At 39.8% G+C, this 14,193-nt stretch overlaps 4 protein-coding genes across 4 annotated transcripts; all 4 read left to right on the top strand.

Annotated features, from left to right (window-relative positions):
- Positions 1 to 121: 121 nt before the first annotated feature.
- On the top strand, positions 122 to 2,487 carry LOC146480687 (ras-related protein Rab-38-like). Its single transcript, XM_085109893.1, has one exon. It carries the CDS (start codon positions 621 to 623, stop codon positions 1,491 to 1,493), a length of 873 nt encoding a protein of 290 aa, XP_084966019.1. The 5' UTR covers positions 122 to 620; the 3' UTR covers positions 1,494 to 2,487.
- Positions 2,488 to 2,991: 504 nt separating this feature from the next.
- LOC146480686 (ras-related protein Rab-38-like) lies at positions 2,992 to 4,805 on the top strand. The gene is made up of 2 exons (XM_085109894.1): positions 2,992 to 4,589; positions 4,631 to 4,805. The coding sequence occupies exon 1, from the start codon at positions 3,279 to 3,281 to the stop codon at positions 3,978 to 3,980; it is 702 nt and encodes a 233-aa protein (XP_084966020.1). The 5' UTR covers positions 2,992 to 3,278; the 3' UTR covers positions 3,981 to 4,589; positions 4,631 to 4,805.
- Positions 4,806 to 5,477: 672 nt separating this feature from the next.
- LOC146480685 (ras-related protein Rab-38-like) lies at positions 5,478 to 6,795 on the top strand. The gene is made up of 2 exons (XM_085109891.1): positions 5,478 to 5,583; positions 5,662 to 6,795. The coding sequence occupies exon 2, from the start codon at positions 5,665 to 5,667 to the stop codon at positions 6,367 to 6,369; it is 705 nt and encodes a 234-aa protein (XP_084966017.1). The 5' UTR covers positions 5,478 to 5,583; positions 5,662 to 5,664; the 3' UTR covers positions 6,370 to 6,795.
- LOC146480684 (ras-related protein Rab-32-like) lies at positions 5,507 to 13,872 on the top strand. The gene is made up of 2 exons (XM_085109892.1): positions 5,507 to 5,583; positions 12,151 to 13,872. The coding sequence occupies exon 2, from the start codon at positions 12,234 to 12,236 to the stop codon at positions 12,921 to 12,923; it is 690 nt and encodes a 229-aa protein (XP_084966018.1). The 5' UTR covers positions 5,507 to 5,583; positions 12,151 to 12,233; the 3' UTR covers positions 12,924 to 13,872.
- Positions 13,873 to 14,193: the final 321 nt, after the last annotated feature.

The raw sequence follows: 14,193 nt of genomic DNA, 5'->3' as shown, positions 1-14,193 counted from the left end.
GTTTGGTGTTCTGGGAAAGTTTCTGTACACGTTTCACGCGCGCCTCACACTCGCCTCGCGAGTCCAGGTTAACTGGACGCAATGCCAGGGCCTGTCAGATTAACTGTCAGATCGCTGTTTTTGCGGGCGCCCGCTTCACGAGCAAGAAACCGTGAATCAACTGAACTGTGTACATCAGGTTGGTCACGATCTGAATTTAAAACGGGTTTCTTTCCCGTCGCTCACCAGAGACCAAGGGACAGTTAGTCGGCCCAATTCGAAGTAAAAATCCGGCGGTTTTTTCGCTTGACTGTGTTGAGGGTGTCACGTACTCTCCGCTTGGAGAACAAAGGGTCGCAGTGATTGTATTGTTATTATTATTGAGCGACGTCATAGGTGAGGTCGTCATGTTCTATTCTATCTATTTCACTTGGCTTACGCAACACGCAATAACTGCAACAATATGAAACATTGGAAATCAAACGAACGACGTTGCAGCAACCATTGCAACCTGTTGAGAAACAATGCCTGAAACAGTGTGCAGAAATCACAAGTAAGCTAATAAGGAAAATTCCTCAACCTTGAAGAAAGACAATTGCAGGAATACGATCCAGGCACTTGCACGTCAGCACAAGCTAGAAATGGATGTCTCACATTCAACTGATTCAGGTTATTTTAAAGAAAAGGATGAAGTCTTGGGCATGGTTAAAATGGAGGTCGCAGATTCAGCCGATTTAGAAGAAGGGATGGAAGCCTTGCACGCTGTGGAAATTGAGGCCACCGACTCATACGATTCAGAAGACGGGAGGGCAGTTAGGGAAAAAGTAACTATTTTGGAAATGAAAACGTTTAGCAGCAATTTCCGTTCGTTCTCACAGTATGACCGCCTGGAAGAGACCACCGAGGAAGACCCACTGAAAATCGTCTGTGTCGGAGGATCCACAGGTGCGGTGCAATCAAAGGGTGACTTTATAAAGGACTATCTTGGAATCACGCCAGCATTTAGAATTCATCCTTTCAACAGTATCGATTTCTACCTAAAAAGAGTCAAATGGCGACGGCATAAGAACATAAAGAGCCACTATTCGATAGTCCTCCAGCTCAGCGAGATTTCAGACATGCAGCGATTTTCTGCAATGAGCAAGGTCTTCTTCCGACATAGTCAGGGCGCATTGGTGTTTTGGGGACCCCGCCATCCTTCGTCACTGGCGGAAGCCGTGCAGTGGAGGACGAAGATAAGACAAGAAGTTTGTTCTTTGATTCCTTGCGTTTTGGTAACAGAAAATGTTGCGGATTCGAGTGTGAATTCAGTAAAGTGGATTGGTCCCGGAAAGGTATTTGAGAGCGAGTTATCCCTGGATCAGTTTTGTAAAGAACACGGGTTTGTGGATCATTTTGAAATCAAGTCACGCGACTGGGAATCCGGTGAGAAAAGTGTTTTCGGACAAGCTGTGACCTGCCTTCTTGACGAGATTTTGCAGAGCAACGAAAAAGACGACAAAACTTGGATGTAACAAAATTCCGCTGAATAGCGCGAAATCTGACCTTACAAAACTTGAGGAAAATAAATCGTTATGTGACTTGTTTACAATATAACTCAATGCCAAAAATAGAGTTGCTGCAACTTAAAGCTTGCGCAAGAGGATTACGAGTTAAAAAATTCAGCACGGCAAGGAAACTACTTTCTTTGTGTAGTGTTACTGAGGATAGCTCCTCTTACCTGGATTTCTATAGACCTTTACATTGTGCCAGTGAATTATGGTGATTGCAGCATTGACTTCCCCTAAACACATATGATCATATCGGAGACTAAAGTTTTTGTTTGCATCGATTTAGGATCCATATATCCATTGATCTTATTTCAATTTTGTCACATCAGTTAATTACACACGGCTGCGTTCCGAGGTATTCTGGCTCTCTTCTCTCCTTAAACAACAAGAACAAAAAATACTAAAAAGAAAGAAAAATGAACATATCTGGGATTGGAGATTCTATGCCGGAAAAACGTCTGCGTTCGCAGGCTAGGTAGGACCAAGAAATACGATTAATAATTAAATGCGTTTTGAGAAGATAATTTAACTAAGCTGAAAAATTATTTCAAACATGTTTTCATATTTCAATGATAAATTACCCACACATTTAATGATTACTTCACAAAGATTGAATACTTACAAAGGCACAATACGTTGTCAGCGTCTAATATAATGCTTGTAAGCTGTCCTCCCTACTTCTTCTCCCGTCTCCCACCCCCATGAGAACTTCCTCACGGTATATTCCAGCAGGAAAATATGGGAACTCCAATACCTGACAGCTAGAAGTTATTTCCTATGGTGCCTCTCGCCTTGCGCTTGTTCAAATGCGAAGGGCTTGTGGCCGGAGGAATGTGTTTCTGATTGTCTCACTAGTAGTATTAAGTAAGTATTGAGTAGAGAAATTTTGTACACGTGTCATGCGTGTGCGTTTGAGTTAGAAAAGAATACTGACGCAAATAAATTTATCTCTATAGTAGTCTGATTTACTGTTTGAGCGGAAATTTGAATCGGTTTAGCCTCATTGCAGAGGAAGTCTATCCCCTGAGTTGCTTGGAATCCTTGACTGAATCGTATATGTTGTTTCAGAAATGTACATCTGTTGAAAATAAACGACTAAAGCCCTTTTTATATGCTGAAAAACTGAGAAAAAGGAATGTAAAATGAAACACCCTTTAATAACCGAGAGCTCCGTTGATATCGCAAAGGTCACAAGCTCGAATCCGAGCTCCAATAATCTCGCATTTAACAATTCTTTCACGCGCAGTTCAATTGCATGAATGACGTGGTGAAATGAAATTCGTATTCAATTGCTCAAACAAACTGAATTTTTAAGCATAGCGCCTTTCCTTAACTGACGACGCTAATGTTGAATGCAAGAGCATCGTTATAAATTCTTCTCCTCCCAACCTCTTGCTTCCCTCGAACCTTTCCCCTTCCCTCCCCTCTACAAAATCCACTCACCGGTTCCTTTATCGCGACAAAAAGACATCATTGGTATATAGACATGTCACACACGACGGCACGCTGCATCACCGACAACAACCGAAGTTTAAAAGGGGTTCTCTACGTCTGCACGATGTAGTTCTCGTTGCCTTGAAAAACGACGTTATCGGACACTGAAAATAGAGAGACATCCCTGTATATGATTATGACTTTTTGGAACAACAAGAGAAAAGTTACAGCTGTTAGAGGTACACACTGATTACACACTAAATTTCGCTGAATAGTTGATCAACCCGGAAGTGCACATTGATTTCTTAGTTCATCATGGCTACGAAATACGAATTGCCAGACGAGGTCGATGAGAAATTTTTGGAGAGTCTGGGAAGGGAAGTGGAGATGAAGACATTCAGAACAAACATCGATCCTCAGACACCTAGCGAAATAAGTGGAGAGGCCTTGGTGAAAATTATCTGTGTAGGGGACTACACTGGCGGAGCTCGCACCAAAAAGACGTTTATCAATGATTATCTCCAAATGGGGCCTTCAGAAAAGGGTTATCGACCAATAATTGGTGTGCATTTTGCTTTAAAAGTAATACCAAGATGGCAACGTACGGAAGAATGCAAACCAATCACCATCAGACTACAATTATGGGAAATTGCAGAGCAAGAACGATTTTCAAGAATGTTAAGGGTGTACTTTAAGCACAGCCATGGTGCGTTAGTATTCTGGGGACCGGGCAATCCGTCTTCACTGGGTGGTGTACCAAAATTGATAAATAACATTAAGCAGGTTTGTCCGTCCATTCCATGTGTTCTAGTCACTGATAACACCCTTGAGGAACCTTGGATTGGATCCGGGAAGATATTTGAGAGCGAGTTGGCGTTGGATCAGTTCTGTAAAGATCAAGCATTTGTAGATCATTTCGAGATCACGTCACGCGATTGGGAATCCGGTGAGAAAAGTGTTTTCGGACAAGCTGTAAACTGCCTTCTCAAGGAAATGTTTAAGAAGCAAGATATATAACGTAGATCAACGTTTTCTTAATTGTTAATTGCTAGTGTAAACAATGAATTAAGATATTATACTGTCTGTTAAAATATATATGTCCATTGAACAATGAATGGAGTCAACATAAACCAAGGCAGTGTTTGTTGAGATCTCATATTCTAGTCTGATCTTGAAAAAGAAAGATGAAATATTCTCGTATAAGATATAAGGCAATGAAAACCATGGAATACTGATATTATCAAATAATTCACAAAACAGATAATGAGTGTATTGTAGCTAATTAGCAGTCATAATAGAAATCACGAGCTTTAATTCTAGTTGTTAAGAAGCCATTACACGTATTTGTACATGCATGCGATGGTGGTTTCTATCATGTATATAAAACAGCCATTTATGTATGAGTAATTGTTGTCCGTTTTCGTATGCTGAGTTTCAAGCCATTGAAACCTTAGTGTTGGGTGCATGAACATGTGCCACGAGTCGAGCGGAGTACGAGTGGTCTAATATCTCTTAGTCTTGTTTTGTTTTTGTTAAGGAGAGTAATGCAAGCTAAATGTTCACGCGACCACGATATTTAATGAAATCGCCTCACTTTACCATCCCCGAGACTACCCGTAGATTCTCGTAGACAGTGAGTTGTGGTTCTCCCCCCCCCCCCCCCCCAGGCTCAGTCCTCGCACCTCGCACCCTAACAGGTTCAAACCAATAATGCAAAATTGGCATAGCAATCTTAAGATTTCTCTCAAGCTAACAGGGAATTGACCTTATTGGTGGCACGATACTTGTAATACTGTGACTGTAGCCACGGAGATATAACGTAAATAAAACGTTCAAAAGTGATGGAATATTTTTTAACCAAGTCGAATCGTGATAAGGTAAAAAGGTTAAGACGTTAAAACGTTGCTTTCGTAGTATAAAAATATATACAGAAAATTACAAATTTAAATCAAACCCTCTTCTTCCACTTCAGCCTCAAAAATTCCCAAAATGGAAACAAACATTTTCGTTAACAAAACTACGATCATGGTAACTCCGTAAATTCACGTCTTTAAGGGTTCCACCGCTGTACTTCGTTTGACTAAGAGAAGTAAGAGCGAGCTCCCAACTTACCTGAGGGTCTAGCCGATCCACCATTGAAGTATGGCTCAGGAGCAAACTGAATTACATTTTAGTTATGAGATGTGATAACTAAGAGTGACTGTTCATCTTACTGAATTTTCACAACATTACTAACATTTCGACTAAAATCTGATCAACTTCATCACAAAGGATGCGCTGGATTTAGTTGTAGAAAATACTCAATTAACTTATAAACCAACCGTGTCTTTCCTCAACCGAGAATAGCTCCCTTAGCATCCTCAGGGCACCTTTCTCCACCCCTCCCCGTTGAATAAACTTATCAACTGAAGCTCTTGTGAAATATAGACAAGTCACACACTACAACATCCCGCATTTAGGTCAACAGGTCGACGAACCGTGAAAGAGCTTCGGCTGCGGATTTGCATTAAAGTGAGTTGCTGGAGGCCTGAAGGGAACTTACCTATGTAACACTGGAAATACAAAACGATCCTTGTAACAGATCTCAAGACATTTGGGAAGAAGAAGAGGGAATTTATAGGTGCTGGAGAATGCTGATTTCGTTGAGTAGTTGATCAACCCGGAAGTTGCACATTTTTTTGCTTTCGCTTTTTTTTAGTCCATGGCTACAAAATACGAATTGCCAGAGGAGGTCGATGAAAAATTATTGGAGAATCTAGGAAGGGAAGTGGAGATGAAGACATTTAGAACAAACATCCCTTTGAAACCTAGCGTAGTACGTGGAGAGGCCTTGGTTAAAATTCTCTGTGTAGGGGACTACACTGGCGGAGCTCGCACCAAAAAGACGTTTGTCAATGATTATCTTCAAGTGAGGCGTTCAGAGAATTGTTGTCGACCAACATTTGGTTTGGAGTTTGCCTTTAAAGTAATACCAAGATGGCAAAGCAGGGAAGAAAGTGAACCAGTCACCATCAGGCTACAATTAAGGGTAACGATAGAACAAACACGATATTCAAGAATGTCAGTAGAAGTGTACTTTAAGCACAGCCATGGTGCGTTAGTATTCTGGGGACCGGGCAATCCATCTTCACTGGATGCAGTTCCAAAATTGATGACAGAAATTAAGAAGGTTTATCCCTCGCTTCCAAGTGTTCTTATCACTGATAGCACACCTGAGGAACCACGACAGTGGATCGGACCCGGGAAGATATTTGAGAGTGAGTTAGCACTGGATCAGTTCTGTAAAGAGCAAGGATTCGTGGATCATTTTGAGATCACGTCACGCGACTGGGAATCCGGTGAGAAAAGTGTTTTTGGACAAGCTGTCAACTGCCTTCTCAACGAAATTTTTAAGAATCAAGATTGATAATGGAAATGAACGTTTTCGTACTTGTTAATTGATAGTGTAAACAATTAATTAAAATATTATACTTTCTGTTATTTTTTTTAATCATCTTTATTTTGTTTCTTTTGAAAGGATATTTGCAATAATACATTTTACAATACTAACATAAAACTATTGATAGTAATGTTACATTGTTAACAAAATTTTACATAGTAATATAACAGAAATATTACATAGTATTACAATGTTAAGTTTACAACACAAAACAACAAAGTTTACAAATACTACATAAATTAAGATACAGGAAATTTACAGAAAATGATCTTATATATACAATCAACAAAAATGTCCAAAATTCTGCCATTTAGCAAAGAAAAGTTTCTGTTGGCCAGAGGTGACCGCTATGTATTTTTCTAATTGTATCTTAACCTGCCTGCACTAATATTTTAAAGTACTTTCCAAGTATTATGGGATGATTGAGGGTTAAACATGGTGGGTTCAGTTGGCGAATGATTCCATATATAACGTCTTGGGGGGGAAGAACTAACTGAAGGTTGCATAATATGATTGCAAAATCCAATTTTGAAATTCAGACCAAAAGATTGACGCTTGCACACATTTAAAAAACAGGTGTGTAACAGTTTGGTGTATTGCTGGGCAGAACGGACACTGCGGAGACGAAACGTTTTTGAGTTTGTACAATAATGAGTTAGTAAATAAGATATGGTGAATGATTTTGTATTGGAACATAATTGATTTTGTTTCTTTTGTAGCTTTAAATGGTAAAAGATAAATCTTAGAAAAATCGTCACGTACGCTGAAAGTTATAATATCCAAACCTTTTTTTTTCAGCAGTGGGACGTGGTAATTTTTGCCGAGCGAGACGTTCTTGATATAAAATGTTACAGGAGAGGGGTTTACTTAAAATATATGAGCTTAATGCAGGCGTTGGACTGCTTTCATTTTTTAATAAAAGTTTTTTCCATTCGCGAGTGTATGGATACTTTCTGTTATTATATATATGTCCACAGAATAAGGAACGGAGTCAACATAAACCAAGGCAGTGTTTGTTGATATCTCATCTAGTCTGATATTGAAAAAGAAAGATGAAATATTCTTGTTTAAGATACAAGGAAATGAAAACCCTGGAACACTGATATTATTTAATAATTCACAAAACAGAAAATGAATGTATTGTAGCTAATTAGCAGTCGTGATAGAAATCATGACCTTTAATTCTAATTTTTTTAGAAGCCATTACATATATTTGTTCATCCGATTGTGGTTTCTATGATGTGTAAAACAGCCATTTATATATGAGTGGTTGTTGTCCGTTTTCGTATGCTGAGTTTCAAGCCATTGAAACCTTAGTGTTGGGTGAACATTTGCCACGAGTCGAGCAGAGTACGAGTGGTCTAATATCTTTTACTCTTGTTTTGTTTTTGTTAAGGAGAGTAATGCAGGCTTAATGTTCACGCAGCCGCGATAATTGGCTCAATTTACCATCCCTGAGACTACTTGTAGATTTTCGTAGACAATGAGCTGTGGTTCTCATGGACAGTGCCCACGCGGTATACCCTAACAGGTTAAAACCAATTATGCAAAATTGATGTACCAATTTTAAGATTTCTCTCAAGCTAACAGGGAATTGATCTTATCGGTTATACTTGTCGACAGGGAGATATTATGTATTATCAGGAACCCATAATGGGCTCCTGGGACCAGTTGTTCAAAGGCCGGATAACTTTATCCTGTGGCTAAGTCACTATCCGACAGTTTCAATCTGGGAAAAGATTTCAGTATTTCCTTTTGTACAAGCGAATATGCACACTATAACCACAGTTAAGTTTGGGAGTGTACGAAAACCTTGGACAACGTTGAACGTGAAGTATATTTTAGACCCTGAATAATGCCTTATCCAGCGGATTAAGTTATCCGGCCTTTGAACAACTGGGGCCTGGTATTATAATCCATCAAATATTTTCGCTCGCGCGCGATTGGTCTAAACGCCTCACGTGACCGAATATACCCCAGCTAAAACTGGGGAATATCCGATGATATTCCCCAATTTCAAAAACTTCAAGGCGCGTCTTGTTAACAATTAAAATTAATGTCAAGATGGGGGAACGGTTTGCTTTTGTGACAGAAGGAGAGGTAAACCTGCTGGTCGATAAAGCAGTATCAGAAAACAACATACGCTCTAAACGTTTTTGACGGTAAACTGTTCTTAAACGAAATGGTCAAATATTCAAGCTCGTTGATACATGTTGCGAAAAATATTTGAAGGATTATAACCACAATAGCCTCCATTCGGCTTTGAAAATATGCTCAGATATTTGTCCTTGGACACTATCTGTTCCTCGAAGCTCACAGTTTTCCTCGAGCTTCCGCTCTCCAGAAAACTGTTCGCTTCTCGGAACAGAAATCCGCGGACAAATATCTGAGCATATTTTGGCGCCAAATTAAGCAGGGCCCCCTTACCTTGTAGACACATGAAGTGAAGCAGAGTGGGGATGAGAGGCAAAGGTACTTCGTTTGACGAAGAGAAGTAAGGCCGGGTTCATACGTCGAACTTTACATGAGCCGAACCTAATACCTATTAAGATCGACCCAAATAATTAAGTTCGGCAGTTGATTCAGACGTCGAACCTAACTGAAGTCGAACTTAATTAAAGCTCAAGTGAGAAAGTAGATTTTCGTGGTCAGCGGCTGTTGTTTTTTCTCAACAAGATTCAAAATGGCGGGAAAGATGAGTTCTGACATGGAAAAGCTTGTTTGGTAAAATGGAATTGGGGGTGGTCAATAGTTTATTTTAGTATTAGTTTTTATTGATATTTCTTATAATTGTTTAAAGCTATTATATTTTTATATAAAATTTTTAAATTCATGTAAAGCGCTATATTAAGTGAATAAATTATTATTATTATTATTATTATTATTATTATTATTATTATTATTATTAAAATAATGAAGACAGGCCAAACACGGCTCCTATTGGTCGAGATAGGAAGAATATGACCTTCAATACTAATTTGCTCTTACGAGGACGTCTTTCAAAGATCTCCCTTTTCTGTACGAAAGTAGGGAAGGGTCTTTGTAGATCTCTCTTAGCAGAGGCTGATTTTCTATCAAGTGCCATTTACTCATCTGAATGGTGTTAGGTTAGGCATAAAAGGGCGATATTCCGTAACAAACGGCAAAATGTTTTCGCGCTTTTTTTATTTGTTTTGTAGTGCCGATATTCTTTCGCTGAAATTTAGGGAAATTGACTTCTGGGAGAGTTTTATCTATAAGGTTATCGAGGTTACCTCTGTAGCGTAATCTCTGTTTGAATAGAGCAATGTTTTCTTCAAATGTTGTTTTTTGAAGATTTTGTTCTGAGATCGTCTTGACGTTTCGCCTTTGATATAGCCTGTATTGGAAAGTTTCTGTCGGTTTGAAGTGCGTGTGCACCTTTCGCATCTCAGACAAGTATATTTAGTTGTTTCGAAACAAGAAGAACAAGCACATTCCACTTTTCCCGCCATCTTGTTCAGAATGAGGTCCTTTGCGCATGCCAAGTCGATGGAACGCGCAGACCTCTGGGATAGATATAATTTACATAATTTATACGTAACGTTTGCATTTGGTTCGGCACATGTAAAGTTCGACGTATGAATCGAAGTCGAACTTTTGCCGTAATAGAACGGCGGGTCGACCCAAATACAAATCTGTCGATCCTAACTGATTCATACGTTGATCTTTACATGCGCCGAACCAAATGATTAGGTTCGGCTCATGTAAAGTTCGACGTATGAACCGGGCCTAAGAGCAAGCTCCCCACTTACATGAGGGTCTACTGCGTTTTAGTTATGAGGTAAGAGTGATAAGATAAGAGTGACTGTTCATCTTACTGAATTTTTACAACATTACTAACATTTCGACTAAAACATAGTGTCAACTTCATCACAAAGGGTGCGATGCATTTAGTTGTAGAAAATACTCACCGTGCCTTTCCTCAACCGAGAATAGCTCCCTTGGTTCATACGTCGAACTTTACATGAGCCGAACCTAATACCTATTAAGGTCGACCCAAATAATAAAGTTCGGTAGTTGATTCAGACGTCGCACCTAACTGAAGTCGAACTTAATTAAAGCTAAAGTGAGAAAGTAGATTTTCGTTGTCAGGGGCTGTTGTTTTTACTCAACAAGATTCAAAATGGCGGGAAAGATGAATTCTGACATGGAAGAGCTTGTTTGGTAAAATAATAAAGACAGGCCAAACACGGCTCCTACTGGTCAAGATAGGAAGAATATGACCTTCAAAGCTAATTTGCTCTTACGAGTACGTCTTTCAAAGATCTCCCTTTTCTGTACGAAAGTAAGGAAGGGTCTTTGTAGATCTCCCTTAGCAGAGGAAGATTTTCTATCAAGTGTCATTTACCAGGAGCCATAATTAGGGATGGAGACCGTAACGAGATGCCATTTTGACTTGTGGGCCTGTCCTCATGTGTTGTACCAAAAAAAATATATTTTTAGAAAAAAATTACGCGTGTTCGCGCGTGGAGAAATTGAAATTTTTTTCTACCCGTTCAAAATGGCCTCCAAATTTTAAAATTCTGCCAGGGAATATATCTTCAGTGCCCACATTTAAGGAATTAGACTCTCACAAAGAAAAGGTAACAATCGAAAGAAGACGGGAAAAGTTGGAATAAGCGGCCTATTGATCACATGACTCTCACAGTATAGTCAAAAAGGCGCCAAAACGGTGGCGCTGCGTGCGTTGCTACTGTTGAATGAATGAAAAAAGCTTACACTCTACGGACATGTACTCAGACAGGTAAGGACTTTTTTATCTTTAGTGAGTTTTTTCTCAGCTACTTTCCGTATCACATATAAGGTAGTAGCTCCACGCAAATTTGCGTGTATTCACGTAGGTTTATGACGTGAGTGGGGGGGGGGGGGAATTTTTTCTAAAAATAGATTTTTTTTGGTACAACTCATAGGGACGCGTGGACCCCACGCTTACGGCCTCCATCCCTGATTATGGCTCCTGTATTTACTTATCTGAATTGTTTTAGGTTAGGCACAGAAGGGGGATATTCCATAACAAACCTCAAAATGTTTTTGCGGGTTTTTAGTTTGTTTTGTAGTGCCGACATTCTTTCGCGGAGGTTGACTTCTGAAAGAGTTTTATTATAAGGTTATCGAGGTAACCTCTTTCGCATCTCAGACAAGTATATTTAGTTGTTTCGAAACAAGAAAAACAAGCACATTCCTCTTTTCCCGCCATCTTGTTCAGAATGAAGTCCTTTGCGCACTTGCCAAGTCGATGGAATGCACAGACCTCTGGGATAGATATAATTTATATAATTTATACGTAACGTATGCATTTGGTTCGGCACATGAAAAGTTCGACGTCTGAATCGAAGTCGAACTTTTGCCGTTCTATTTGACTGGCGCAGTCGAATAGAACGGCGGATTGACCCAAATACAAATCTGTCGATCCTAACTGATTCATACGTCGGTCTTTACATGCGCCGAACCAAATGATTAGGTTCGGCTCATGTAAAATTCGACGTATGAACCGGGCCTAAGAACACCTTTCTCCACCCCCTCCCCGTTGAATACACTTATCAACTGAAGCTATTGTGAAATATAGACAAGTCACACACAACAACATCCCGCATTTAGGTCAACAAGTCGACGAACCGTGAAAGAGCTTCGGCTGCGGATTTGCATTAAAGTAGTTGCTGGAGGCCTGAAGGCAACTTACTTATGTAACACTGGAAATACACTAGAAGAAGAAGAGGGAACTTATAGGTGCTGGAGAATGCTGATTTCGTTGAGTAGTTGATCAACCCGGAAGTTGCACATTTTTTTTGCTTTCGCTTCTTTCTTAGTCCATGGCTACAAAATACGAATTGCCAGAGGAGGTCGATGAAAAATTATTGGAGAATCTAGGAAGGGAAGTAGAAATGAAGACATTCAGAACAAACATCCCTTTGAAACCTAGCGTAATAGGTGGAGAGGTCTTGGTAAAAATTCTCTGTGTAGGGGACTATACTGGCGGATTTCGCACCAAAAAGACGTTTATCGATGATTATCTCCAAATGTGGCCTCCAAAGAAGGATTACGGACCAACAATTGGTACGAATTTTGCCTTAAAAGTAATACCAAGATGGCAAAGTAGGGAAGAACGCAAACCAATGGCCATCAGGATACAATTATGGGATACGGCAGAGCACGAACGATTTTTATCAATGTTAAGGGTGTGCTTCAAGCACAGCCATGGTGCGTTAGTATTCTGGGGACCGGGAAATCCATCTTCACTGGATGGAGTTCCAAAATGGATGAAAGAAATTAAGAAGGTTTGTCCCTCGATTCCATGTGTTCTTATCACTGATAACATTTCTAAGGAACCACAACAGTGGATCGGACCAGGGGAGATATTTGAGAGTGAGTTAGCACTGGATCAGTTCTGTACAGATCACGGATTTGTTGATCATTTTGAGATCACGTCACGCGATTGGGAATCCGGTGAGAAAAGTGTTTTCGGACAAGCTGTGAACTGCCTCCTCAAGGAAATTTTTTAAAAGCAAGATTTATAACGTAAATCAACGTTTTCGTACTTCTTCATTGCTCCAATGAATTAAAATATTATACTATCTGTTATTATATATATGTCTACAGAATAAGGCGGAACGGAGTCAACACAAACCAAGGCAGTGTTTGTTGATATCTCATCTAGTCTGATATTGAAAAAGAAAGATGAAATATTCTTGTTTAAGATACAAGGTAATGAAAACCCTGGAACACCGATATTATTAAATAATTCACAAAACACTGAGATAATGTGTGTATTGTAGCTAATTAGCATTCGTGATAGAAATAACGAGCTTTAATTCTAATTGTTAAGAAGCCATTACATGTATTTGTAGATGCGATGGTGGTTTCTATGATGTATAAAACAGCCATTTATATATGGGTGATTGTTGTCCGTTCTCGTATGCTGAGAAGTTTTAAGCCATTGAAACCTTAGTGTTGGGTGCATGAACATTTGCCACGAGTCGAGCGGAGTACGAATGGTCTTATATCTTTTAGTCTTGTTTTGTTTTTGTTAAGGAGAGTAATGCAAGCTAAATGCTCACGCGACTGCGATAATCGCCTCGCTTTACCATCCATGAGACTACTCGTAGACTCTCGTAGACAGTGACAAGTGGTTCTCACAGTGCTCACGCCTTGCACCCTAACACTGAGGTTCAAACCAATAATTCAAAATTGGCATAGCAATCCTAAGATTTCTCTCAAGCTATCAGGGAATTGACCTTATTGGTGATACTAGTAACACGGAGATATAACGTTAATAAAAGGTTTTAACGTGCTGGGACCAAGTCGACTCGTGATAAGGTAAAAACGTTAAAACGTTGCTTTCGTTGTATAAAAATATATACAGAAAATTGCAAATTTAAATCAAACCCCCTTCTTCCACTTCAGCCTCAAAAATTCCCAAAAGGGAAACAAAAATTTTCGATAACAAAACTACGATCATGGTAACTCCGTACATTCACGTCTTTAAAGAGGCCGGGGGCTCGAGGGCCCCCTTATATTGTAGACACATACTGAAGCCCGTAGGACCGAGGGAGAGACATACAACGGAACCCCGCCTTACGACCACCTTTAGTTATACGACCACTTTTTGTGCCCCCAACGAATTGAAAGTCCGGTCATTTGCTTAGTTTTACAACCCCGTTAGTCCGACCACCCCGTCATTGCGACTAGTTCCACCGCTGTACTTTGTCTGACTAAGAGAAGTAAGAGCGAGCTCCCAACTTACCTGAGGGTCTAGCCGACCACCAATGAAGT

Source organism: Pavona decussata, unplaced genomic scaffold, assembly GCF_977016875.1.
Source record: "Pavona decussata unplaced genomic scaffold, jaPavDecu1.1 SCAFFOLD_53, whole genome shotgun sequence".
NCBI lineage: Eukaryota > Metazoa > Cnidaria > Anthozoa > Scleractinia > Agariciidae > Pavona > Pavona decussata.
The sequence above is the reverse complement of the archived record's forward strand: the minus strand, read 5'-3'. Positions and strand labels throughout refer to the sequence as shown.

Bases quoted from the DNA above. Each gene is read 5' to 3' on its own strand.
- LOC146480687 (XM_085109893.1), top strand. From the start codon at position 621: ATGGATGTCTCACATTCAACTGATTCAGGTTATTTTAAAGAAAAGGAT.
- LOC146480686 (XM_085109894.1), top strand. From the start codon at position 3,279: ATGGCTACGAAATACGAATTGCCAGACGAGGTCGATGAGAAATTTTTG.
- LOC146480685 (XM_085109891.1), top strand. From the start codon at position 5,665: ATGGCTACAAAATACGAATTGCCAGAGGAGGTCGATGAAAAATTATTG.
- LOC146480684 (XM_085109892.1), top strand. From the start codon at position 12,234: ATGGCTACAAAATACGAATTGCCAGAGGAGGTCGATGAAAAATTATTG.